The following is a 27,895-nucleotide window of genomic DNA, read 5'->3' on the forward strand; positions in this document are numbered from 1 at the left end:
TACACCCCACCATCAACTTATGCCTCTATTACAACATGCAAGAGAGACATTTCCTGGACACGATAGTACTAATCAAGGATGGCCTGATCAGTACCACACTGTACGGAAAACCTACTGATCGCTATACTTATTTACACCCTTCTAGATTCCATCCGGCACACGTGACTAGATCTGTTGTTTACAGTCAAGCCCTTAGGTACAATCGCATTTGCTCTGATCCAACTGACAGAGACCAAAAACAACAAGAACTTTACCAAATATTCATAAGCCTGAACTACCCAGCAGGAGAAGTAAAAACACAAATCGACAGGGCCAGACGAATACCCAGAGACCAGCTACTTCAAGATCGGCCCAAAAAAGCCAAGAACAGAACACCACTGGTCATCGCCTACAGCCCCCAACTCAGACCACTGCAACGAGTTATTAAAGAGCTACAACCTATCCTTAATCAGGATGCCACGCTCCAGAAGGCCCTGGGTGACATGCCTGTTCTCTCCTACAGAGGACCTGCCAACCTCATGAGGATCCTCGCTAACAGCCACAGTCTATACCCCAGGAATACCAGTCCTGGAACCCTTCCCTGTAACATAGCCCGCTGCCAGCTTTGTCTACATATCTTCTCTGGAAATACCATCACTGGACCTAACCAGGTTACTCACAGAATCATGGGCACTTTCTCATGCTCCTCTACTAACATCATATATGCCATCATGTGCCAACAATGCCCAGATGCTTTGTATATTGGACAGACTTCTAACTCCCTTAGACAAAGGGTCAATGGGCACAAAACAGACATCAAAACACTCCAGATCCACAAACCAGTTAGTCAGCATTTTAATGGAATGGGGCATTCTGTCAATGACCTAAAGGTATGTGTGTTACTGAAGAATTATCGCACCGTTCTGCAAAGGGAAACAGCCGAGCTGGCTTTTATATTCAAATTCAGCACATTAACACATGGTTTAAATCATGATGGGAACTTTCTGAGTCACTATCAGGGCTCATCTGCATACTTGGCTCAATCTAATTCTTGGCCTTCCCCCCCACTCCTCCACTCTCTGATTTGCTCACCTTGATTATCTTTTTCTGATTTATCCTCCTTGCTTACTGTTTTTGGTTCTCTGTGCCTTAAATATTGAGTCTGTTTTGGTCTGGCCATGGTCTGAAGAAGTGGGTCTGTCCCACGAAAGCTCACCTAATAAACTATTTTGCTAGTCTTTAAAGTGCTACTTGACTGCTTTTTGTTTTGATAGTGTATAGACTAGCACGGCTTCCTCTGTTACTATTCATCCAGGTATTGTTACCTAAGAAGCCACTCTCAAATCATCAAGCCTACATTGTCCCTTCCCTTACAAAGCATAAAGGTCCAGCATCAGCTTTCTCAGTTTTTGTTTTTTTTTTAAATAAAGACACAAACATTTCTCTCAAATTAACAGTAACAACTTAATTTGCTCATAAAAAGAGAAAATCTAGACAAGCTTAAAATCCAATAGAAATTACCAAAGTATCTGAAACCTGACAGTCTGTAGCTCAGTAATCAGTTTTTTTTAGCAGCAGCTGAGACTTCCTGATAAAGTCAACAGATGACACATCCTTAGGGGTTTTGCATTAGTGGATGCAAAAGCCAAAGATTTAAAAGTAAATTTAGGTTTGATCTCCGTATTACCGCTAAAAAACAAATGCAAAGCTCCCATTTAGCTCAAAGCTACATATATACCACACAAAGCCACTTCATGCAAAATACATATCTAAGTTATGAAGCACTCACTGCTTTAGAAGTGGAATGTATCTAATTACACCACATTACATGATTAATGTCTCTTTTAGTAATGTTATGATAATGAGAGAGAGAGAGAGAGAAATATAATTCCAAGGATAAAAATTGGGAAATAGAATTGCCTAAAATATGAGCAAGCTGAAAAGAATGTGAAGTCAAGTTTTTTCCCCCCTCTTTTCTTGTAGCAGACCCACATATTTTTGGCTGGCACACTCTGGATTCTCAGTCAAATCTTTGGCTGCCAGCAAGAAAGTGGGTGTCTATAACTTCTCCTATTAATTAGGTTAGTGACCTCTCCAAAAGCGAAAACATGAGAGCAGCATACAAATAAAGGAGGTCATTCTGTCTGGAAGAATTCATCAATGGAATCTGTGTAAGTGTCATGGCAGGTGCTTAAAAGGACAGTGTACAAGTGAGATGTCAGTGCAGACACGCACACTAAGTCCAAGAATATCAAAATGGAATCTCATGTGCCATGTAAAAAGCTGGGCAGTAAGAGCATAAAGCAGCTGAATTCCTTGAGAAACTAAAGAATGTTTTTAATGGTGCACTTTTGACAGAGATTCATCTATTTAGGTTTTTATACCACACTGATGAATATTATTCGAGCATAATCAACCAGCACTGACAAAAAATATAAGAAAGCTCAAAGGGATAGCTGACTCCACAAGGCATAGACATACTAGCACACAGATTTAAGTTACCTAACATGGAAAACAGTAAGATAACTATTGCTTTCAGTTACTGCTTGAAAATGTTGCAGTCATCTTTTTAACATGCAATATGCTGCGACAGCACAGTTATAGGGGAGAACCACTTCAATGCTAGCAGTTAGGCAGAAACTAGAAGTTGCTAGCCTGCTACTGACTGGCAGTCAAAGATTTTGTTGTGGTGCTCTGCCTGTAAACACAGAATATGAACCCAAGATTCATGTTTGGAGTGTTTTTATTACTAGATAATTTCAAGAACATACAAAGCTTTGTTAAAATTCCCCATGAACAGAAATATATCAAATGATTTTCTCCCAATATTTAGAAGTGAACTGAAGAGTGGTGCCAAGTTTTCAAAGCTCTGCTACATCCACTGGTGACTTAGTGACTGCTTAGTTCCTTGAAGGAAATACTCAATATACAGGCTTATTTACTGAAAGAGAAAATATTACATAAAGGCCAAGGGTTTACGTGTTTTATTTATTCTGTATTCACCATGAATTACTTAAAAAACACATTTATATCTACATGTAATACACATGCATGACTTATGTTCCAAACAGGATTTTTAAAAAAGGTATCAAGAAGCAACTCTGCCCAGATAAAGAGATTCATAACGGAAAGAACTTTACAGTAAAGCAATCATAAAACACATGTTTGAATAAGCAAAAGCTCAACTTGTAGAAAACAGCAGAAATAGCTAAGTGTCTTGCTTCAATAACCGCATAACCATTTCTTCAGAAAAATGCACAAAACACATAAGCCACTGCAAATGGTATCTAGCTTTCATTAAAAGCTTTCCTTCTGCATGCATGTGTTGCCCTTCATTACAGCATCCAAGACATGCATTAAATTTGCACAAATACACATTCATAAATAACCTAAAAACAACCCAAGACAGTTCTTATTTAATATTAACCATTCATATTGACTGTACATAAATAATTCAACATCAACTGTCATTTTAATTTGAGATATTTTCAAGTGAAATAAGACTGACAAGGGATACTACCAAAAATGACAATTTACAAAACTGAGGAAGAGGATTTTTCATTTATTTCTTCCTAAATTTGAATACTGCTCATTAGCATATTTTGCTGTGCTAACTTTTCAGCTTCTTATTTGTACACTCATTTTGTTTCTAGATAGAATTCAAATGATCTGATTCCTGTATTAGGGCTCATGTGTATTACCTTTAGCTTAACCAAACACACACTATATACGATGTTAAAAAAAGAGTCAAGTAGCACTTTAAAGTCGTGTCTACACGTGCACGCTACTTCGAAGTAGCGGCACTAACTTCGAAATAGCGCCCGTCACGGCTACACATGTTGGGCGCTATTTCGATGTTAACATCAACGTTAGGCGGCGAGACGTCAAAGCCGCTAACCCCATGAGGGGATGGGAATAGCGCCCTACTTCGAAGTTGAACATCGAAGTAGGGAACGCGTAGCCGATCCGCATCCCGCAACATCGAAATAGCGGGGTCCGCCATGGCAGACATCAGCTGAGGGGTTGAGAGACGCTCTCTCTCCAGCCCCTGCGGAGCTCTATGGTCACCGTGTTCAGCAGCCCTTAGCCCAAGGCTTCTGGCTGCTGCTGCTGCAGCTGGGGATCCATGCTGCATGCACAGGGTCTGCAACCAGTTGTCGGCTCTGTGGATCTTGTGTTGTTTAGTGCAACTGTGTCTGGGAGGGGCCCTTTAAGGGAGCGGCTTGCTGTTGAGTCCGCCCTGTGACCCTGTCTGCAGCTGTGCCTGGCACCCTTATTTCGATGTGTGCTACTTTGGCGTGTAGACATTCCCTCGCAGCGCCTATTTCGATGTGGTGCTGCCCAACGTCGAAGTTGAATGTCGACGTTGCCAGCCCTGGAGGACGTGTAGACGGTATTCACCGAAATAGATTATTTCGATGTCACTACATCGAAATAAGCTATTTCAATGTAGCGTGCACGTGTAGACGTAGCCTAAAAGACCAATAAAATAACTTATTAGGTGACAGACCCTAATTAGGACACACCCTCTTCTTCAGATCATAGCCATACCAAAAACAGACTCATATATGAAGAAAGAAAGAAATTTAGGAAGAAATAAATATTTCTTTCTTCATATATGAGTCTGTTTTGGTATGGCTATGATCTGAAGAAGAGGGTCTGTCCCATGAAAGCTTGCCACCTAATAAGTTATTTTATTGGTCTTTAAAGTGCTACTTGACTCTTTGTTTTGGTAGAATACAGACTAACACAGCTATCTCTGTCACTATATACGATGTTCTGATTCAAACAAAGGTGACCGCGGTTCATGAAAAACTTGAAACAGAACTACTAATCATTTTGCACCTTTAAACTGGATGTGTCCTTAGCATAAGTTTATTCTACAGTATGTGTACAAATTTATACACTGAAATATGGGGCTAAAGTATAAGGATTTTTGCCAAAACACATTTAGAAATGCTTAAGCCCCTAATCTGTTTACTACATGATTAGCATGTAGTGTTTGAATAATTACAATATATTAAAAGTTCAAGATATCTGAAGTATTTTTCAGATTCTTACTAAATTATATTGGTGCAACTACATACTTTTTAAATTTAGAAGAGTAACAAACAAAACAGGAAATATTAAATACAGTCCAATGATCGAAGAGTGTTTTGAACCTCAAATTATAAATTAAAATGCCTCTTATTACATTATTAATGGTTTTATCCAATTAGGTTCTCTGTATACCCCGTTTATCTGTGTTGCATCTTATTTTGTTCTTCAACTTATCTACTACACCCACACAACTTAGTTTTACTATATTCATAAACAGTTCAAGAACTAAACAAGGAATTAACCCTTAGAAAAACATTTCTAGAGACAGGAAGCAAATGTGTTTTACTGAAGAAACCTAAGTCAGGTGGTTTATAACAAGGTGCAATTTAAATTCTGCTAATGAATAGTTCTCTCACTATGGGTATTTACATGGGTTTTATATACAATGTCTGTTTACTCTGCTATTTCATAAAATTCATACTTACCTTGACAGCCTCTGCATCACACGGTACATAGAGCGTGCACGATACAGAGTACCTACTTAAAGAAACACACTCACCAATATATACTGTGAACTTTTGCAAAGTTACATGGGAGAAAATGTGTTTTACTAGCAAAAATATTTCTTTTAAGCTAGGTGCCCTTCCCCCCCCACCACAATTCTTTACTTCTTACATTTTAAATGTTGGAATATCTGAATTAAAAAGGACACTGCTTGAACTGCTAGGCCTTCAAACTGACCTACTTTAAACAGGAGTCCCGTTTTATAAAAAATTTATTATTTATTAAAAACACTCCCATCCTTGTGCCCTCCCCTCTTATGCCCTCAGAATATTTCAAATATCTACTTTAAGTCTCGGTTTAATATTAGTTGATTTCACATACTGGAACTCAAATAAAACAAGCCATCTGTTATAGCATGTGTAGAATGAATTAATGTTAATGAGAAATTTGATAAAATGTCTTTTCAAATATATTTTCAGCTCAAAAGGATTTTCTCCTAGCTGCAAAAAAATAGAAATCAAGAGTACTCAATTTTAGATCACAGACATGGAATAATTTAAAATGCCTGAGCTACACAAAGAAAATACGTGGAAAGACTGAAGAATTGTGTATTTACTTACTGCTGAAGACACATAAATGTGAACGAATTGGGAGCAGGCGAATAATGAAAATGCATTTATAGAAAGTGCAAAAGACAGCAGAGTGGGTTTACTGGGCCATTTTTCTTGAGTATTAGTGTATCTTGAGAAAATGCATCTAAACAGTAGCTATTTATTTTCCCCTGAATGATTACATGATTGGATCATCTCCTTAGAACTCTCCTATCCTTAACCCCAAAAAGACGTACTTATAGTCCCAATGTGATTTGCACAGATGAGTGTGCTGCCTTCTGAACACTACTCACAGGCGTCATCGGTATGAATCCAAGTGAAAATTGTAGGTCTAATGCTCATGCAAAGGCCTGGATAGGAACTATCGAAAATATCGCAATGCTCTTGGCTTTTAACAAAATAAAAAGCCATTAAAATGTGGCAACTGCACAAGAGACAATTAACATAAAATGTGTTTTATAATAAATATTAAGAGAGCACAGTAAGCAGAACTTCAGCATGTTTACTTGAATTACCAATAATTTTCTTCTGTTATTACACATTTATATTATTATGATGCAATACTCTTACCCTGTTCAGTAAATTGTTTGCTTTTAATGATTGCTCTAGTGACAGCAGATAGAGATGACCTACAGTTATGAGGGATCTTGTATGTATTTAAGCTCTGTGTTATCAACATGCATTTTTACTGGAGAAGCAACTGTCAGGTGGTGGGAGGAATGTCTAACGTAATGAACTACACATAACCCCAGTTGTCACAGACCAAGGTAGTATCTACTTTAACATTTTATTATTTTGCTGGAGTCATAAGACATACTTTAATTTAAAGACAAAGTGTATTACAGTAAAAATGTTAAACAGCTTAAGAAGATATACATACCATAGGTTGTAGGAAGCACCCTTTAAAATACCGGTACTGAACAGCAACTCCTCGAGTAAGTTCAACAGTAGCTTTCCACAACATACTGTGGAAGAAGTTTTTAAAAAGTATTTGGTTACATCAAGGTTTTCTAAATTTTTATTGAAAGCCCAAAACTAAATGTTATAAAGAAATAGGGAGGTATATAAACATGGCTTGGGGAAAATGACTTCACCATCACAATAGTCTTTTGCTCCCTTTTTTTAAAAAAAAAAAAAAAAAAAAGACGTCCAAAGCCATTTTAAAGTTAGTCAAAGAAACAGATGGGCAAACACACTGGCATTCTTAAAACCTGAATAGCAACACAATTTATGTAATGGACCTCTAAAATGACTTGAGGCTAAAAACATTTTACAACATTTATAGTGAAGTTGAAATTTTGCAGCAGCCATCTATCATCAAAGCTGCAGTAATGATTCAGCCATTCAGAAAGAGAATATCTATAGGGCATTACAGATATGCAGGCATGCAATATCGTTAGCTTTTCCATTTACTATAAGAAGCTTTGAAAATTGTGATCTCCGCACGTTACCATACATCTTGTAAAATGAATTTCATATAAAAGCATAAAAAGCCTCTTCTAGTTGACCTAATAAAGCATGCATCAAGTAAATAATGTGTTGCACTTTGTGATGGAGGGGGCGGGGGGGGGGTGGGAGTGCAAGTGTGAGAGAGAGACAGACAGAGACACACACACAAAGCAGCTCCCAGCAGCTAAGGATGAGCCCTGGGGCTGTAACCTAAGCTGGCAGGTAACACCTCTGCCCTGAACAAAGAGCAGGGAGGAGCTGAGAAGGTTTTGAATCTGGGGCAGCAGTTAGAACCTGGGGGGAGAGGGAGCTAGAAGGGAGCCAGCCTGGCGAGTGGGGAAGCTACACACCAGAGGGGCACCCCTCGGGCCCCTCTCCCCAGGAGGGGTTGGAATGACTGTCTTCAATTGCTGCACTGACTCTTCTGTGAGAAACTGTTCCTCTGTCCCCTAATAAACTTCCTGTTCTACCTGCTGAGTGAGAGCCACTTGTGCCTGCAGACAGGCTACAGTGCTTGGGGCCAGGCTACCCTGACCCCCATTCACACATTTCTATTGAGTCTTTCATCTATAGATCTAAGGTATTTTACAAATGGGGGAAATGTGAAAATTGGTTACATCATAAAGGTGTCACACTGTCCGACAGTTAGCAACAGATTCTCTGCTGGCTATTTCTTAAATCCGAGAAAAATAGGTAACTTACTTAGACAGTAGTTGACACCTTCTGCGGTTTTTACTAAATCAATGGGAGTACACACTAAATCATTTTAAAATTTATGCAACACAATACCCAGTTTTTTGGTATTTCCCCCTTCACAGCTCTACAAGGAAAACTTACTCTTTTACTACAAGTTTACAGCCACAGAAAACAGACTTCAGAGCAGATCACCCTTAATGGCATTTTAAAGAAGTTTTTGAACAATGCTATCACCCCACTCTAAGGCTATATCTACACTAGAGAATTCTGTCAACAGAACTGGTGGTTTGCTGACAAACCCAGTAAGCATCCATATTCCCGGGTTTTTCTGTCAACAGTAAATTGACTGAATGCAGCACTTCTGTGGACAGCATTCTGTCACTTCCCTATGGGGCAGAATGCCTATGTCAACAGCTTGTCGACAGAAAGACAGTATGGACATTCCAGGGGGCCCTGTCAACAGACAGGGCTTCCAGGACACTGGGCAGCCCTGTCTGCTGTGCTTCTGGTTGGCTGTTTTGTCGAGAGCGTGGACGGGTAGGTCGGCCGCCCCCTGTCAAAAGATATGTTCCAATGGCAACTTCTGCCAACATATTGCTCTAGTGTAGGCAGTCTTAGAGGAGGAATCACTCTACCAGAAAAACACATTGCGAGTTACAAATTCTATTACATTAGTAAATACTGTTATTTCTAAAAATGCATTCCAAATGATCAACCAACGTAGAGATATTAGATAAATATTCTAGGAAGAATTATGAATTGTGTATACAGTTTTCAGAATTTTGAATTCAGTATCAAAACCTAATTATTAGATCAGTATTTTTATTATTAAAGGCTTACCCATCAGCATCAGTATCAGCAGCATCATCTGCTTGAAGAACCACTGCAGTTTGAGGATTCCAGTTTCCTAAAGAGTTGCAACTCCCACATATTGCAAAAACCTCTCCTGGAAAGATAAATCATCATTAGCTGGAACTGTCTTCAATTAGAAAAGGCATTCTACACAGTAATTGAAGGTCTACTTTTGTGCTACATGAAAGACACCAACCTAGGCCTCATTAGTAAGTCACCCCGAAACACCCTCCAAGGACATTTTGCCACTACAGGATTGTGACTCTACTTCAAATTTTTTCTCATCTTGAAGGCTTCACCCACCAGTTTATAGTTAGCAATAACTGCCAATCTAAGAGGGACGACCATACTACATTTTATCTACAGCAATACTGCTCAGTCACCTCAGACAATAGGACAGGCAGATTCTTAAGCACAGGTAGTCTATGTTAAGTCAGTTTCCTGGAAAGCTAATTCAAGTAAGTAGTAGTAGGGCAAGCAGAATTTAACACCCAACACAAGTGGCAAATTAGTTGCCCCTGCTCTCTCTCAACTGTCGCCAAACAGAAAAGCACTGCAAAGAAAGTCCCAGAGTTGCAAATACTTATGAACATGCTTAACTTTCTGTAGATGAGTAGTTCTCATTTAATTTCTTCCACTGGTACGATTAATGAAAGATGGCACACGCACATGCACCTCTTTTTTCCCCCCTTCTCTCCTTCCCCCACTCCCACTATATGATTATCTACTCCAATCTGAAAAAGCGGGTTTTACCCACAAAAGCCCATTATTTAACAAATAAATGTGTTAATCTTTAAGGTGCTATAGGACTGCTTGCTTTTTGTGAACCTACAGACTAACGCGACTACTCCTCTGAGACTATGATCCATTATTAAGGTACATGCTTTTTCTATCAAAAAGATTTAACTCTCTCTTTTATACTTTTGAATGAAAATATAGCATATGATCATGTAAACAAGTACTATCACAAGGCAGACACAAGGGAGAAAAATTAAAATTTGTGCATGTAACTTGTATTTTGGCATTTTCAAACCTGAGCACTTGACTTTTCAATCTTAACTTCGACTTTGCATGAGGGCGTAAGGGGCAATGTCTCTCACTTCAGGTCACATTCAAGAACACAGATTTTAAAACAACTGGGGTTTCTTTTCAGTCTACAAGTTTTCACAGATGCTCACTGAGCATTTTGAGTAATCGTGTCCTCTTTCCTGCTCTACTCACCACATCAGCCCAAGAACATCAAGAAAAGGACTACCCTGTCATTAACAATTTGTATGCAAAAATGCCGAACTTCAGTCATTTCTACTGGAGCTGTTTCTAAACAGTTAAAACAGGATTAGAACTTGTTTCACCCTCACTAAAAACTGTATTATCTTAACTTCTTGTTTCAAAAATAATTTCACCTATTGCTGCTCAATCACCTCAGACAATAGTAGGGCAACCACTATTACAACCACTGCCCTAGGTTTGCACCAAATCCTGTATCCAGTGGACCAACAGAGGTATCTGATGAAAGCTGGTGATTCACGGAAACTATTTTTTGTAAGTGGAGTTGTAAGTTGGTGCCTCTGTGCTTGTAGTTGAAATTCTAGTGTTTAGGAGACCACAATGGGAGACATCGCAATCTACTATGAAATAATTCCTAACTAGGTAAAGCAGTGCAGGGGGTCCCCTTTACACATCATGGTTAGGGAGCGTGAAGTCATGATGTAAAGCGAAAACATGTACAAAAGGGAAATTTTTCTCCATAAGAATACATGTAAATACAGGGGGACAGGGACCTCACGTGCAGTAATGGTACCCAAACAACTTACCAAAGAGAACTTTCTACAATAAGAACACATGTAAATCTGTTGGGATAGGGACCGAGTCCTTTAAGTTGTATTCTTGTACGTTAGCAATGAACTACATATAGTGAAACACTGAGTGTTTAAAAAAAAAAAAAAAAAAAAAACCAGACTCAAACATACGATTTTAAAGTGTTTAACCTTAAAACCCAGAGGGTCCTGCTTCAATTTCATCGGTGAGCAGTTGGTTCATTTTCTTTTTAAAAGAAAGAATCCAGGGTTGTTTGCTTTCCTGCTTTTTATTTTGGTTTTAATATTTCTCAGTAGCAAGCCAAAGATCCTCTAATGCTCCTAGACACCATTGATGAGCGGTCAAAAAGATTGTCACATCTTTGCATTATCTCTATTGCACGTTCAACATGGACAAACATTTCCTTTAGAAACTGAACTGTGAAAACAGCTTTCTGTTCAGAATTTGCCCTCATCATCATCAGCTGTATTTTCTTCAAAACCATGCATGTCCAACTCTAACAGATCTCCATTACTGAGAGGCAAACCATGAGACTCCAACAACTCATTAACATCATCAGCTTCCACTTCATGAAAGCCTGCTTCCTTTGCCAGTTTCACTATTTCATCATGAACACCCGATGTGTCGAAGCCAAGGAAGGTATGGACTGCAGCAGGGCACTCTTTCCCCCCCGCAAAAAACCATTCATTAGGCAGCTAGAAAATTCATCCCCAGTGGAGCTAATTAACACAGAGTCGTAAATGCTGTAATTCTTCCAGAATTCCAGGACTGTGGGTTTTTTGTTACCATCAGCATCCCCTATGAGTTTGCAGAATGTCTCTCTCAAACAGTAGGCCTTCAATGCTGCAGTCACACCCTGGTCCATAGACTGCAGCAGAGATGATGTCCTCTGTGGCATGAAAACAGCGTTAAACTCGAGACAGCTGTTCAAAATCAAGGTCATGGGCACTGGCATTGTCTAATATGAGCAGAATCTTGAAAGGGGAAGTTACTCACCTGTAGTAACGATGGTTCTTCGAGATGTGTCCCTGTGGGTGCTCCACAATAGGTGTCGGGCTCGCCCGGCGCCGCAGATCGGAAATCTTCCAGCAGTTTTTCCTGGATTGCGCATGCGCCAGAGCGCGCCGCCCCCCTGCACGCCCCCGGCCGTGTGCACGATCCGGTCCCCACCAGTTCCTTGACCAACTGCCTCAGATGCTCCTGAAAAACACTAGACAGAGATCGAAAGCGGGGAGGATGGGCGGGTGGTGGAGCACCCATGCGGACACATCTTGAAGAACCATCGTTACTACAGGTGAGTAACTTCCCCTTCTTCTTCAAGTGGTCCCTGTGGGTGCTCCACAATAGGTGACTACCCAGCAGTAACCCAAGTAAGGAGGTGGGTAAATCGGTTTATGTGCAGCTTGCCCCCGAGAGGATTGCTGTCGACAGATGGGTATCCTCTCAGAATACCCAAGGCAGGGCATAATGCTTGGTGAAGGTGTCATAGGATGACCAGGTCGCCGCTCTACAGATGTCTGTTAACTCGATGCCCTTGAATAAGGCTGTTGACGCCGCCACCGCCCTGGTGGAGTGAGCCCTGGGTAGGGCCAGCAAAGGAGTCTTTCGAAGTTCGAAGCACATTGTTATACAGGGCACAATGTGCTTTGAGATTCTCTGGGAAGAGAGACCTTCTCCTTTTGACCCAGGAGCGAGAGAGACTAGAAGCCTGTCCGTTTTCCAGAAGGACTTAGTTCTGTCTGTGTGGAAGGCCAACGCCCTCCTCACATTTAGGAGATGCAGCCGTGCCTCCTTGCCGGAGCTGTGAGGCTTCGGGTAAAACGAGGATAAAACTATTGGCTCATTAAGATTGGACTCCGGAGAGACTTTTTGGAACAAAGGCTGGGTGCAGCCTTGCCATCACTGCTGCGAGCTCACTCACCCTGCTGGCTGACATAGTTGCAAGGAGGAAGGTTGTTTATCGTAAGGAGACGTATGGGAACTGTGGCTAATGGTTCAAAAGGTGGACCCGATAGCGTGCTGAGCACCAAGCCCAAATTCCACGATGGTGGAAGCGGTTTCCGAGGGGGGTACAGGTTTACCAGCCCCTTCAAGAACCTGGTAACGATAGGATGGGCGAATACCATGGGCCCTTCCTCTGTATGCCAAAAAGGCTGATATAGCGGTGAGGTGGACCTTTAGCAAGGATAGAGAAAGCCCGCCTCTCTTGAGGTCCAATAAATATTCTAATATTACAGGTATAGGAACGTCAAGGGGAGCTAACTGCTTGGCGGAACACCAGGCTGTGAAACGAGTCCATTTGTGCTTGTAAGTCCTCCTGGTGGAGGTCCTTCGGCTACATTCCAGGACTACTTGTGCTCCCTCCGTACATGTGCTCTTTAAGGAGCTGAGCCATGGATTAGCCATGCTTGTAGGTGCAGACCTTAAGGGTGCGGGTGCACTATGGACCCTTGAGCCCGCGGGAGAAAGTCCAGCGCCACCGGTAGAGGGAGCGGTGGGCGATCCGACATGCACAGAAGCAAGGGAAACCATTGCTGCCGATCCCAAGCGGGACTATGAGTATCGTGCAAGCTCTCTCCCTTCTGGCTTTGTGCAAGACCTTGCAGATAAGCACTGCGGGGGAAGACGCATAAAGTAGGGAACCCTTCCATGAAAAACATGAATGCGTCCCCCAGGGACCCCCGCCCCACTCCTGCTCTGGAGCAGTGCTGGGGACACTTTTTTTTTGTTGTAGTGGGTGGCAAACAGATCGATCTGGGGAAACCCCCATGTACGAAAAATGCGCTGTAGCAGATTGGAGCGGATCTGCCATTCGTGCGTGATTGCGAAGCGCCTGCTCAGCTGGTCTGCATTCACGTTGCGCGCACCCGGCAAGCACGAGGCTTTCAATGTTATGTTGTTGGCGATGCACCGATTCCACAATCGGAGTGCTTCCGCACATAGGGCATGGGATCATGCTCCTTATCGATTGATGTAGACCATAGTGGAGGTATTGTCGGTATTGAATCCCAACTACTTTGCCATACAGGTAATCTCGAAAATGTTTGCAGGCGTTGAACACTGCTCTGAGCTCCAGTATGGATATGTGCAGGGTCTGTTCTGCAGGGGACCATAGCCCTTGCGTTACCTTGTCGCCGATGTGCGCTCCCCATCCCATGTGGGAGGTGTCGGTAGTAAGAAAAACAGAAGTTTGCGGTTGGTGAAAAGGCACCCCCACGAGCAGATTGTCGGGGTTTTCCCACCACGCCAGGGATCTGCGCACCTCTGTTGCGGGTGACACCACCCCGTGGACAGCGTGGGATGCCGGTTTGTAAACGCTCGCCGGCCAATGCTACAGGCTTGACATGTGCAACCTGGCATTCTGTACCACAAACGTCGCTGCCGCCATATGGCCCCGCAGCTGTAGGCACGGTAAGATCGGCACTGTGGGGCTGTATGTAATGACTTGCACCAGCGAACTGATTGCGCGGAAGTGGGCGTCGGGTAGGTACACCCTTGCTGTGATAAAGTTTATGCGTGCCCCTATGAACTCTATATATTGTGTGGGTTTGGGCTTTGACTTTGCGAGGTTGATGACTAGGCCCAGAGAAGAAACACGTCCGCTGTGACGCGTATCATGCGTGAGACCTCTGCCTTCGAGGTCCCTTTTAGCAGGCAGTCGCCCAGATATGGAAAAATAAATACCCCCTGTCTGTGCAGGTAGGCTGACACCACTGCCAGGGTTTTGGTAAGACTCTGGGGGCCGAGGAGAGGCCAAACGGAAGAACCCTGTGCTGGAAGCGCTCCTGGCCAACCGTGAAGTGGAGGAAGCGTCTGTGTCCCGGTTGGATTGTTATATGAAAGTACACATCACCTAAGTCGAGTGCTGCAACCCAGTCTCCATCGTCCAGTGCCACGAGTATCAAGGCAACTGTGATCATCCAAAAACCGTTGCTTGCGCAAGTAACGATTGAGGCCCCGAAGATCTAAGATGGGTCTCCGGTGTCCCGTTTTCTTCTCTGATAGGAAGTAGCGTGAATAAAAACCTTCCCCTGATATTATTCTGGCACTCTTTCCACCGCACTTGTGAACATAAGATGGGTCACCTTCTGCTTGAGCCTCGCCTCGTGGCAGCGCCCCTGAGGCGAGGCCTGGTGGGAGGCTTCGTCGGTGGAAGCGACTGGGAGGGGATCGCTTAACCCTGGCTATGATCTCCAGCACCCATATGTCTGTGGTGATCTTTTGCCATTGGGAGTGGAACGGTCTGAGGCGATGATGGAACATGAGGTGAGAGTGGCATTGAGCGAGGGTATTGATAGTGCAGCCCCCGACATACCCATCAAACTTGCTGCCTTTAAGGCCTGACCCGAGGGCGTACGGCTTTGTTGAGAACGTCGCCTAGGGGTTCTGTACTGTTGCCGCTATTGATAGCGCCCGTGGCCGTAGCCCTGTTGATATTGAGCATGCTGTGGTTGTAAGTATAGCGTCTTTGCTGAGGATAAAATTTTTCCCTCCTGTATGGGGGAGTATAAATGTCCGAGCTTCTCAGTGCAGCTCTTGAGTCCTTACTGGAGTGAGGGACCGAGTCGGTTGAGTCTGCAAAACAGCTTTTGTGTATCAAAGGGAAGGTCCACGATCTTCGCCTGTAGGTCCCTCGAGATACTCAACGTCTAGGGCCAGGATTCTCTATGCATGACCACTGCTGTAGCCGTTGAGCGTGCCGCCGTGTCCGCTGCGTCCAGGGCAATCTGGACTCCCGTCTGCGATGCTGCGTAGCCCTCTTGAACAATCGCCTTTAACACCGGCTTTTTGTCTTCCGGGAGTGAATCCATGAGGGGAGTAAGCCCGGAGTAATTATCAAAATTATGGTTTGCTAGGTGTGCCCATAATTTGCCACTCTCAATAGCCGGATAGGAGAGGAATATACCTTCCTGCCCAACAGCTCTAGCTTCTTATCATCTTTGTCTGATCCCCCGATTTGTACTGAGAAGCCTTTGACCTCTGTTGGGACGACCCAACCACCAAAGAATTTGGTTGTGGGTGACTGAAGAGGAACTTCATGCCCTCTGCCGGGACGAAGTATTTCTTATCCGCTCTCCCATTCACAGGCGGAACAGAGGCCGGAGTCTGCCATATAGTAATGGCTGACTCCAGAATGGCTTTGTCCAGCGGAATAGCAATTTTGGATGAAGCTGGGGGTCTCAGATTTTTCAGGAGTTTGTGATGTTTCTCCTGCACCTCTGCCGTTTAAGTGGCATGCGTGAAAGCCACCCTTTAAAACAGCTCCTGAAACTGTTTAAAGTCATCCCGGGGAGAAACATCCCAGGGGGCCATGGCCTCGTCTGGGGAGGATGAGGAGGAACCCCTAAGGTAAACCTCCCTTGAACCCTCAGGTCCCCGCGGGCGATGACACACTTGCTCGCTGGAGGATTGTGAAGGAAAGTCTTGGGGTTCTAAATTTAACTCCCCTTGAGACAACTGTGTTTCCATCCCCGATTGGGAGCGCCAATGGGGGTATTGAGCGGCCGGGGTGGGGACCTGCCCCTGGGTGCAGGACTGTGGTTTGTCTGTGTCCAGACTGATAGGGACGACCATGGCAGCATGGCAAGGGTCCAGAGATGGAGACCTGGACCACTCACGGGGTGTGTACCCCCCGATGTCTGGGAGAGCGAGACCTCCGCGGCAACACCGATAGAGGTGAAACTGGCTTGTGACAGTACTCCAGGGGGATCCAATCCCAGAAAATGGTGAAGGTGGCCCAAGCCGTGGTGACATCGGTTGGAGGAACGGAGAAGGCGTTTTTTTTTTGATGGGCCGGTGGAGACACAGGCCTTCGGTGCGGCTTGTGTATCACAGGGGGAGGGCTTGGTGTTAACAGCAGCACAGCCCTGTCCAGAGATGGACTACGGTGCCGGGTTTTTGATGTTGCCTTGCCCCTCCACTGCGGGGCTGGCACCGCCCCCTCCCCTGCCGGGAATCTCGGGCCCCGCTGTTAGCACCGCGCTCGGCACCATCAGCTGTGGTGCTGCGCAGGTATCCCCCTCCGGTGCCTGCAGGCTCCGTGCCTGGCACCCCTGCACCGCTGGTGCCGCAGGGGTCTGTGCCGGTGCCACTGCCTGAGTATGCGGCCGGTAGCCGTGTGCTCCGCTCGTCCTGCTCGCTGCAGATGCACGGCAAGGATCGAGCGAGGGAGAGTTCCCTCCGTTTCTGCACCGGTGTGGGAGGTCGTCAGAGCACAGTGAGAACGCGGCCAGGTAGCCTGCAATTCCCGCAGGCGTCGGATGCCTTTGCTATGCCCCACGGAGGCCGGCATAGCTTCACAGCATGACTCACGCTGTGTAAAACCTGAAGAGGCCATTGTGGCGAGTCCTTTATTGTTATGAGGGTACACTTAGCACTTAATCCGTGCCTTTCCTCCTCAAAGAGTGATCACCGGCCTGCGGCAGCGGGAGACCTAATGGCCTTTCACATCCGCTCTGTTCTTCTCCGCTCCTCTCTTCCCCACCCCCCTTTTTTTTTTTTTAAATAACCGAAAAACAACAAATTACACGTGGAAAAAAACCACTAAGTAATCTGACTCTGGCCTTAGCCTGAGTGGATTCCGTCTGCAGCCGATGGCGGTTGAGAAGGAACTGGCGGGGACTGGATCGTGCACGTGGCCAGGGGCGCGCAGGGGGGCAGCGCGCGCTGGCGCATGCGCGATCCAGGAGAAACTGCTGGAAGATTTCCGATCTGCGGCGCGGAGCGAGCCTGACACCTATTGTGGAGCACCCACGGGGACCACTCGAAGAAGTTAAATTATTTTTCTTGCAGTACTCTTTCATTTCAGGGACGAAGTAACCGATGAACCACTCAGAGAATCTTTGCCTCGTAATCCAAGCCTTGAGTGGGATTTCCAGATAACAGGAAGGCGAGATTTTAATACATTCTTCAATGCTCTTGGATTTTCACTACGCTAAACTAGAAATGGTTTTAATTTCTGATCGCCACCGGCGTTGCCCCCTAAAAGGAGAGTAAGTCTATCTTTTGCGGCTTATGTCTGAGAAGGCATGTGCTTCCAAGACAGCCCAGTTTCATCAACATTAAACATCTGCTTAAAGTCATACCCACCCTCTTCAATTGTTTTTATAAGTTCATCGGGGAATGTTTCTGCAGCATTTGAAGCAGTGCTGGCTGCCTCTCCCTGAATCTTTATGTTTTTGAAACTACACCAGTTTTGGAAACGGTGAAACCATCCAAAGGCAACCTTGAAGGCCTTTTTTGAAGTAGATTCCTCTCCCAACTGCTTTTTTTGATCCTCATATAAGCTTAAAGCCTTCTCTTGAATGAGGGCTAAGCGGATCATTGTGTTCTGGTTCTGGAGATCCTCAACCCATAATGCCAGCAAACGTTCCATTCTCTTCATTATCTCACTTTGCCTTGTTATTTTTGCCTCCAATTGCTTCAAAGCATGCTTAGCCTTGCTTTCCATTTGAGAAGCATTCTTCGCTACTGCACGAACACTCAGGAGGCAAGTTAAGACCACGGGCAATGTTGACTGCACGTTCAACCTTTTTACTATGACTAACTTCCAATTTGCTGTTTAACACAATACTACTGCATTGTTTCTTCATCTTGGCACCTTCACTTGCACTACACTTGCTCATTATTAACAGATGGCAAATACAGTACAACATGTAACATGATAATATGGAAGGAACAACAGCAGAGAATGCACATTGAACTGCTAGTCCCAACACGAGAACACACTGGGTGGAAGAAGCAGCGTGGAGGATGCTGGTATGTAATGCTAAGATGGCAGCACTGCCGTGAATTTCAAATCAAAGCATTGTTTTGATTGCACATACATTGTCATGACAGAAGCGCAGGGCATTTTTATGTCTTTGCCCTCAATATGTCCATGATGTGAGTGCGAAACAATGTATCTCAGGGTGATGTACAAAGGGGAACCCCTGTACTTAATTCCAATCCACATTTGATGAATTTGGCTATGGACACGTAGCCCACCAGACTGCCAATAGCAAAATGCCCAAATGAGGACAGGGACAGAAAACCCGCTCGTGTGGTAGGCTCCATTTCAAACATGCTCCTACACAGAGAGGAATGACACATTTCCCTCCACATGGGCAAGGGTACTTGGGGGGGCGGGGGGAGAACCACTGAGGTTCCTCCATTTTTTGTCTTCAGTCTTCAATCCAGCTCATCATTGCAGGAGCAACTCTGCTATGAGCTGAGCCCAGAAAGGACTGCTGACCCATCCTAACAACAGATGTACTCCAGAGACTTAAAATAGCAGCCTTTTCCATCTGCTAAAAGACTGCATCAAGAACTTTGTGACCGATGGAGATAATTTGACTGCTTTAACAAGTTTATGCACCCTATTCTTTTTATTAATAAACCTTTAGATTTTAAATTCTAAAGGATTGACAGTTTGCTCTTTTGGGTGAGATCTAAAGGCACTCATTGACCTGGGAATGTGGCTGGTCCTTTGGGACTGGAAGAACCCGTGTGGATTTGGTGAGATTGGTTTACAAAAACCTCATCAGTATAAGAAGGGTACAGGTTATGGCACAAAGGAAACTAGAGTGTCTGAGGGAATTGCTTCTGTGACTTGTTGCTGGTCAGCATGGCAGCAGAGGTGCTCTTTGTTACTGTTTTGCTGTGCCTTATAGCGGAGGACCCTCAGTCTTGGACTGTAAGTAACCGTTTTCAGCAATCTGCTCTGGTTTGACCCTCTCAACAGTGCCTGGCGAAAACCTCTCATACTACACTGAGTAAGAAATCAAACAAGGAGACAAACGGTTCCCAACCTATGTAAATACCAATTAAGGCAGTGGAGAGACATCTTTGTCACTCTCTCCTTCACAGACACTTGGCCAAAGATGCGTGGTGTAAACATCTAAGAAACAAAAGACTGGACTGGGAGAAAGGACTAAATCTAGGCTGAAAGGCTTGCTAGCCTGTGAAGAGACTATATAAAAAGTTTTAAGCTGCTAACAAGTGCAGCCTGATGACAAAAATCTCTGCAATCTGCCTAATACGGTATTTAGGGTGCAAATGTGCTACTTATTACTAATTTCTTCCAGTATTAAGCTCGAGTTGTGTTTTGTTTTACTTGCTTAGAAATATGCTTTGATCTGTTTGCCACCCCTTATCACTCAAAAGTCTACTTTTGGCAGTTTATAAACTGGTTTATGTTTTGTCTAAAACCATTGTGTGGGATTCCTAACTGGGGAGGGGGGGCAAAAAGCTTTTCTATATTTTCTTCCATGCTGATAGAGGGGCAAGCTTTATGAGCTTACTCTGCACAGCTCTCAGTATAGCACAAGACGACATAATTTTGGGTTTACCTCCTACAGGGGAGATGTGCACTTGAGGACTGGACAGCTCCTTAGCTGAGCTTCAGATTCAGGGTTGATCTCAGCATCTGGGTGTATTCCTGCCTATATGCATGCTGGTAAAATGCAGTCTGAAACCTCTGGGAAGGCTTGGGAGGCTGTGCAGTAGTACAGTGTAAAGGGCTGATAGGTCAGGAAGGCTCCTTGGTACTCCAGTTCCTGGGGGCAATTCAAAAGGTGGGGCGGGAAGAGCTATCACAATGTCTTTACAGGGCTCAAACTCTACAAATTTATTCTAATACATTGGTGACAGGGCAAAAAGCTCTTAGTAAAAAAGACTGTTTCCTTCTAACAGCATTTTAAGCTATATCCATGCACCGGGGTATGTGTGCGCTAACAGTGACAAGAGAAGCACACTTGAAAGTTCATGTCCCCAAACAGCAGGTCCAGACACTCTAGCCAAAACACATGTGAACTTATGTATTGCCTGAGGTTGGTACTTATAGAAATGGGTATGATGCACACTCACACTTGACTAAGATGGACAGTAGGTATTGATGAAAAATAGGGAATTCACTTTATGCAACATTTATGTATGGAACTGTCCTTTCTCTGGAGAGGAGGCTGAGTCACTAGCAACCTCCTCTCCACGGGAAGAAACCTTCCATAGAGAGAGATAGGGAGGAGAAATGCTTAGCTGCCCCTTATCAGGGACTGCAGCTGGTCTTCCAACTGCATGAGGGGAGTTTGAAAGCCCTGGAAATTCTTCAGTAAAGTACTGGCTAGTCCTCAACTTCTGCCAGCACAGGAGATGGAGAAAGTTAAACTCCCACAAGTACAAGAAAAGGAATTTTCCCTCTAGGTTTCACAGAAGGGAGGGAACAGTGCTTATTCTTACCTCCACTGAATTTGGCATAGCAGAGCCTGCTCAACAAGAAGGGGGAAAGAGGGCCTTCTGGTCATTTTAGTTAATAATAAGTGAGTAGTTTCTGATGCCTTCTAGTGATTAGTCCATTGCTGCTATCTAGCATTATAGCACTGTATAAATAATAGTTGTGTACATAACACACTAAGTTATTGCTATGCTGTTACAAAGAGGAGTGTCTATGATTAGGCTGGCAAGGATGGCAGAGAAGTTGAATACCTTAGATACACTTGTGGCAATATAATGATTCATGGAAGCAGCATTATGGTAGCTTTCCACACAGTCAAGCACTGAAGGGAGGTTGTTTGCGTTTGTCCCTGAATTAAAAGAGGTGAAAAAACTCAAAGGAATGGCTACCTACTATTTGCTTTTGGCTTATAATAATTTTAGAAAAAAGCTGAAAGCAAAAATTGAACATCATCCCACTCATCAAACCCAAATAGACACAAAGGAAAGGGAAGCAAGATCTGAAGTTTAAGGACACAGGATTAGATGGTACACTGTTCTGATCCAAACAAAAAAAGCAGTCAAGTAGCACTTTAAAGACTAACAAAATCATTTATTAGGTGAGCTTTCGGGGGACAGACCCACTTCTTCAGACTATAGCTATACCAGAGCAGACTCAATATTTAAGGCACAGAGAACCAAAAATAGTAATCAAGGTGGACAAATCAGAAAAAATTATCAAGGTGAGCAAATCAGAGAGTGGGGGCGGGCCCGGAAGAGTCAAGAATTAGATTGAGCCAACTGAACTTTCTTTTATATTGAAATTCAACATATTAACACGTGGTTTGAACCAGGAAGGGAATTTTCTGCGTCATTATAGGGCTCGTTTGCATACTTGGCTTAATCTAATTCTTGACTCTCCCCCCCCCAACCCCTCTATTCTCTGATTTGCTCACCTTGATAATTTTTTTTTTCTGATTTGTCCACCTTGATTACTATTTTTGGTTCTTGAGTCTTAAATATTGAGTCTGTTCTGGTCTGGCTATGGTCTGAAGAAGTGGGTCTGCCCCACGAAAGCTCACCTAATAAATTATTTTGTTGGTCTTTAAAGTGCTACTTTACCGCTTTTTTGTTTTGATAGTATATAGACTAGTACGGCTTTCTCTCTGTTACTGTTCTGATCCAACAGGACAACTCGTATTCCAGACTCACTCAAAACACATCCTCTATTATGTTTGGTTAAACAGGAACCATCAAAATAGCTATGCACAGACTAAAGATTTTCCAATAAACAGGGCAATGTATGCCTGCCTATCTGGGGTCAGGATTAAAGTTAAAATATTTCCACTTAGAGTAAGGTTATCAGAAATCCAACTTTAAAAGCATTCATACTATTTTAAGGAATACACAAAAATCTCTAGTATAGTACATTTTTCAAACAAAAGGTGTTAATAAATGAGGTAAAATTCATTCTCCAACTTTCTGCTAAAGAAGAGTTATGTTGCCAAGCTCCTCTCTACTGATACAGCCTTCTGTGCTTTGTCATTCAATGTATCAATCTTAAACAGTTCTTTGCCCATGAACTAAAATAAGACACATTTAACTGTATGACTATTTTAATTCTAGTTTGACTTTTGTACCTGGTATTGCTGTTCCTCTTATTTCAAAAGTAACTTGAGATGGAGTCATATTTTCAGATGACGACTAAGAAAGCTGACGTCTCCTATTAGCAGGGAAAAGAAATACTGTATTTCAGTAACAATATACTATCTTTGCAGCCATCTCACTAAAAGCTACGATATGAACTTCAGTCATCTAGGAAGGTGACAGCAGTACTTGTGAGCTCTGTACCACTCCACAGCAACTCAAAGCAAAGGACTGACCAGATCAAAAAACCAATGCCAAGCCTGTGAGGCAAGCAGTGTGACACAGGACTCATATGCAAGATTAACAAGAGTTAAACAGAAATAGTGAGATTGATAGGTGCAACTATAAACAGTATTCATTTGATGCTTTTTAGGGGACGATTTCTGAAGTACTCAGCATTTGTCTAACTGTTTGTAATCAAGTCAATAGGAGTTTTACTGTTAGCCAAGTGAAATTATAGCCTTCAATGGCCAGTGGCTTTTCTATAGGTAAACAGCTGCCTCTTTATTCTTCACTCTTAATTAGGACTGTCAATTTTGGCTGGATGTGTTCCTGAATATTTGTTTACATGACAATCTTTAACTGAAGACTAATATTTAATTCTTGGAGACTTCAAGCCAATCCCGGAGGGTTCATAACCCTACCCTTACTTTCAAATGCAGACAAGCAGAAAACCAATTATGAATTTGCAACTCTGAAGTAAATATTCTCTCTCTCTCACTCACACACGCACCCTTCCTTGGAAAGAGTGTTTACCTCAAAAATAACATGGCAGCAATGAAAATGTGCCAGTTTACATAACTATAGTAGTCTTATTTTCACCTGGAAAAAAAGTCATGTTCTCAGTACTACAACTGTTAAAACGTTATTTATGCCTTATAGCCCTGTCACAAACATGAAAGGTATTTTAGGAATGGGAGGAAAAAAGACAAAGTGCCTAGTGACAACATTGGCAGTCCTAGGTAACTATGGATTTGATGTATATAGGTTGAATTAATTTCCTCTTACATTACTGATTAAAATTTTAAGAGTGAAAAAAGGCCACCATCTAGTATATATTTCAGAGAGCTTTTCATTTGTCTGTATGTCAGTCCATGAGTCCATTTGGTAATGGCCAGGTACACCAAATTTGGTATGCAGCTTCCTCTTATCATAACTTAAAGGAAGGTCAGGATTCAGTTGTAATTTTTACGCATCTTACAGAAGCTGACCCTCAGTTATCAAACAAAAACGTCACTAGACTAATGGTACAAGAGTTACAATTCTCTTCTGCTCACACAAAAACTATCACAAAATAACAAGTTACAGATACGCAGTACAGTGAGTGAAGGCAAATAAATCAGTGATAATCATACAGCATTAGGAACTGGTTCTTATCTCAAGGTTGGACAACGTACCAGAACATAACAGCTATCACTCTTTACAAAGAGTCCTGAAACTTTTGCTTGCAGCTGAATAGTCAGACTGCCAAAAAGAGCCTTCTTGTTTCATTTTGCCTATACAAGTAAGCATGTCTACAAGTTCTGCAGTTCTCCTTAATGGTGCATTGCAGTACTAACACTCAGATACGATCTCAAAGTTAGATGCAAAAGCTGAACACGCTTCTGATCCAAAAGCAGGAATTCTGACAATATCCTCCTGTATATTTTAATCCATCATCATTTGAGAATTAGAAAAACCAGTACTATTTTAACAAATTCTATGCCTGGGCTTTAAAATAGAAACTAACATTTTATGGAAACTTTTAGTTTGCCTGATATTTACAACATAAAACAATATGCCTGAAAGTGAGCACTCATAACTGATTTTGAGAAGGTCAAAGTGAGCTATTTCCCTTTACTTACTATCATTATAAAACAGATTTGCAGCTGACATTGTTTCTGTTCTTAACAATATGGTAATCTGGGCATGTTTGCAATGGCACAAAGTTGAGTACGTACTGTTTGTTTAGTGTTTAATTAAAAAGATCTAGTTTGGGGTGAAATATTTCACTGCTGGAACTTGTACTATGCCCTCCATAACAACTTGTGATAAAATGGAATGGACAACTAGAAATTTGGAAGGCTCCCCACATAGTTCTAGGGCTAAAGAACAGCACTTTTTTAAAAAGAGTTTTTAAGTCATGTGGAATATTGCGTTCTATTGTTTTGAAATTGGTCACCAGTGTTTCCTGTAAGCTGACTGCTTAGATGATCATCCAGGTGAGTTTCAGGTGATACCAAACTGATTAGCAGAATGCCTACAGCCATTTGCAATAGGCAGCGTGTGTTTCTATTGGTGGTGCATATCCACACATTCCTGAGAGCACAACACAATTTATTCTGCCCATAGATGACAAAAAGAGACAGGAAGTCACTATTCAAGACACCCAAATACTTTCCCAGGAAAAAATTTAACACGCTCTACATTTATTACACAAGTGACAGTGACAGTGACACAATGGATTAGCTATGTTTTACAGGTGTGACATTCTATTATGACAATATTTTATGACTGTTAAACGAAGTTAGTTCCTATGTTACATCAACATAAGAGCAGGAGTCCAATCAACTGACAAGTGCAATAATTTACAATTTAAGCTTCAAATACTTAATGATAATTCTACAAGACCTGCCCTGAACTTCTGTACCCAGCAACTGAAGCACACTGGGAATAGTGTACAAAACCACCAGAAGGCATGAAGGAAACAAATTATGGATGGAATGAAAACTTAAATAAAGGATTTACTTGTTCTTTTACATCAAATCTGTTTAGTTCAATGCATTAGAGTGAAAAGCATTTGAATTAATTATGGCCAAGTAATTTCCCCAGGAACAGAAAGATTAGCCCATCAAAGAAACTGCATTTCACGTCCTCCTAACCCCATCACATCAATCTCATTTTGCTCCTGAACTCCCCTTTTATTCCGAAGAAAAGGGCAGGCTCATATAGAACACAGAGCTAATTAAGGCAGACCAGCATCATTTCTGGTTTTCCAGCTCAGAAGCTGCCCCAAGGATGGTGACCCTATCTCTCCGTCCAAGGTCCCAGAGGACTCAAGCTGATTACTCACCGTGCTCCTAGCAAGATAGCTGTTCCAACACCATTTGGCGGCGGCTAACCAAAGACACGGGTTACACGAGGCGAAGTGAAAGGTGATTTAAAGAGCCTCCCTCCGTAGGGCTCGTCACCGGCTGCGTGCCCAATCAGAGCCGTAAACAACCACCCCCACGCGGAATAGCTGGTAGGGCGTGAGACCGTCCCTCTGCTTAGCTCCCGGGACAGGACCTCACAAAAGCGGCAGGATAAACACCGCATCCCACCCCACCTGCTCCCTCCCCTGCTCCTCCCCCCAGCCCCACATTCCCCTTCCCCAGCCCCACCTGCTCCCTCCCCTGCTCCTCCTCTAGCCCCACATTCCCCACCAGCCACCCCACCCAGGAGAGATTCAGGCGCTACCCCGCTGATGAGCAGCGCTCCCACAGCCGGCAGCGAGTGTTTCTCCCAGCGGTGCACACCCACAACGTTTGTCCTGCTCACGGATGGAAAAATAACAGAGGGAGCCCCGCCCGCCCCCTCGGGCCCCCCGCCCGCCCCACGCCTCACCCCTCGGGCCCCCCACCCCCGGACCCGCACTCGCCTGCCCTCCCCTCACGACCCTCCCCAGTCCCCTCCTACACCTCCCCGGAGCCCCGCGCCCCCACCTGTCACGGACCTGTCCCCGCGGCTCTGACCCGGGCGTTGAGCGCGACAAATGACGGCGGCTGTCCCAACCGCCGCCCTGGCTCCCCGTCGCCGAGAGCCCGGCTAAACCGGTTCCAACCGCCCGGCCAAACCGGGCGCGAGGCGGAGACAGACAGGCGGCGACCACGTGACAGGCACAGCCAATGGGCGCGGGAACGATTCCTAGAAAGCGCCGCTCTGGGGGCGTGGCCACCTGACAGTTGCCCTGGGGGCGGGGCCTCTGGTCGTGCGTGGCGGACCGAGGGAGGGGCTGAGCTAAAACAGCCCGTCAGTAGAGTGGCAGCGGCTGGCCAATCGGAGCGAAAGGGCCAATCAGAGACGGGGAGCAGGGGTGTGGCCACCAAGTCTGGGCGGGGAGATGGAGGGGCTCGGGATGTAGCCACCAAGTCTAGGGGAGGAAGATGGGGGCAGGGATGTGGCCACCAGGTCTGGAGGGAGGAGATGGGGATGTGGCTCTCGGGTCCGGGTGCGAGGCTGGGAGGTTAGGGGTGTGACCAGCAGGACTAAGAGGGAGATGGGAAGAGGCCAAGGCAAGCAAGGAACTGAGTGGGGGCTGACCAGGAGACCAGAGCTCTCGGCTCCTTTGAATTGCTGCAGCAGTGCTGCTGCACATGGCTGGGGGTGGCAGTACTCCAGTCCCTGCAGCACTGAGGGCCGAATGCCGTAGACCCCAACCCTTCTGTCCTTGGCCCTGCCCCTTCAAGGGGTCAGAGCCAGACCCCCTTCCCACCTTGCCTCCAGGCCTGTGGTGGCTGTTGGTGCCGCTGGGGGAGGCGTGGTTCTATCCAGGTTTGGTGGGAGCTGAGTGCAGTGAGGGGTAGGGATTCATCTAGGGTTAGCAGCTCTCCTGCTCAGACAGGCAGTGGTGTCCAGTCCAGCAGCCAGGAGAGTTGGTAACCCTGTATACACCTAGGGTCAGGAGGAAGCTGGGAGGGCAGGATGTGGGTAGAGGCAGTAGGGAATTGCCTGTGGGGGCTAGGGGAGGGCGCTACCAGGGCCTGGAGGGAGCTGAGCACAGTTAGGAGTAATTCTAGTATTCTGTGAGTCTATGCAACCAGGGCCAGGAGGGGCTGAGAGGGTAGGGTGGGGCTTGGGCCAGCAGGAAACTGAGTGTGGGGCTGGGGGAGGAGCACTGCCATGGTGGTACTAGAGCTTGAAGGGAGCTGAGCACTGTTAAGGATGGGGGTGCAGCAGGGGTCAGGATGGAGATGTGTGGGGCAGGAGTGGCCAGGACAATGAGGGAGTTGGGCGGGGGGACCGTGAGGTGGGAGGTCAAGAGTGGGCCCATGTGTTGTGTCATGGGCTGGCGGGAACTGAGCTCGTTACAGGGGCAGTCAGGCTGTTTTCCTTTAAAAGGGGCCTAAAAGCGATAGTTTCTCTTGGTGGAG

At 44.4% G+C, this 27,895-nt stretch overlaps 1 protein-coding gene across 3 annotated transcripts in view; it reads right to left on the reverse strand.

Moving 5' to 3' along the window:
• The window catches only part of GPCPD1 (glycerophosphocholine phosphodiesterase 1), a 91,438-nt gene extending 64,848 nt beyond the window's left edge, over window positions 1–26,590 (reverse strand). Inside the window, exons 1-5 of one of the 3 annotated variants that reach the window (XM_074989327.1) lie at window positions 26,479–26,560; window positions 25,837–25,957; window positions 22,778–22,860; window positions 9,120–9,225; window positions 7,015–7,099 (exon numbers count right to left, since the gene is read on the reverse strand). In XM_074989327.1, coding sequence (XP_074845428.1) covers window positions 7,015–7,099; window positions 9,120–9,225; window positions 22,778–22,826 — 240 coding nt within the window. In that variant the 5' untranslated portion in view covers window positions 22,827–22,860; window positions 25,837–25,957; window positions 26,479–26,560. Of the gene's footprint in view, window positions 1–7,014; window positions 7,100–9,119; window positions 9,226–22,777; window positions 22,861–25,836; window positions 25,958–26,467 lie in introns of all 3 variants that reach the window. The other 2 variants (XM_074989326.1, XM_074989328.1) reach the window with 2 other exon arrangements.
• Window positions 26,591–27,895: the final 1,305 nt, after the last annotated feature.

Source organism: Carettochelys insculpta, chromosome 3 (genome assembly GCF_033958435.1).
Source record: "Carettochelys insculpta isolate YL-2023 chromosome 3, ASM3395843v1, whole genome shotgun sequence".
In the NCBI taxonomy this organism is placed as follows: domain Eukaryota; kingdom Metazoa; phylum Chordata; order Testudines; family Carettochelyidae; genus Carettochelys; species Carettochelys insculpta.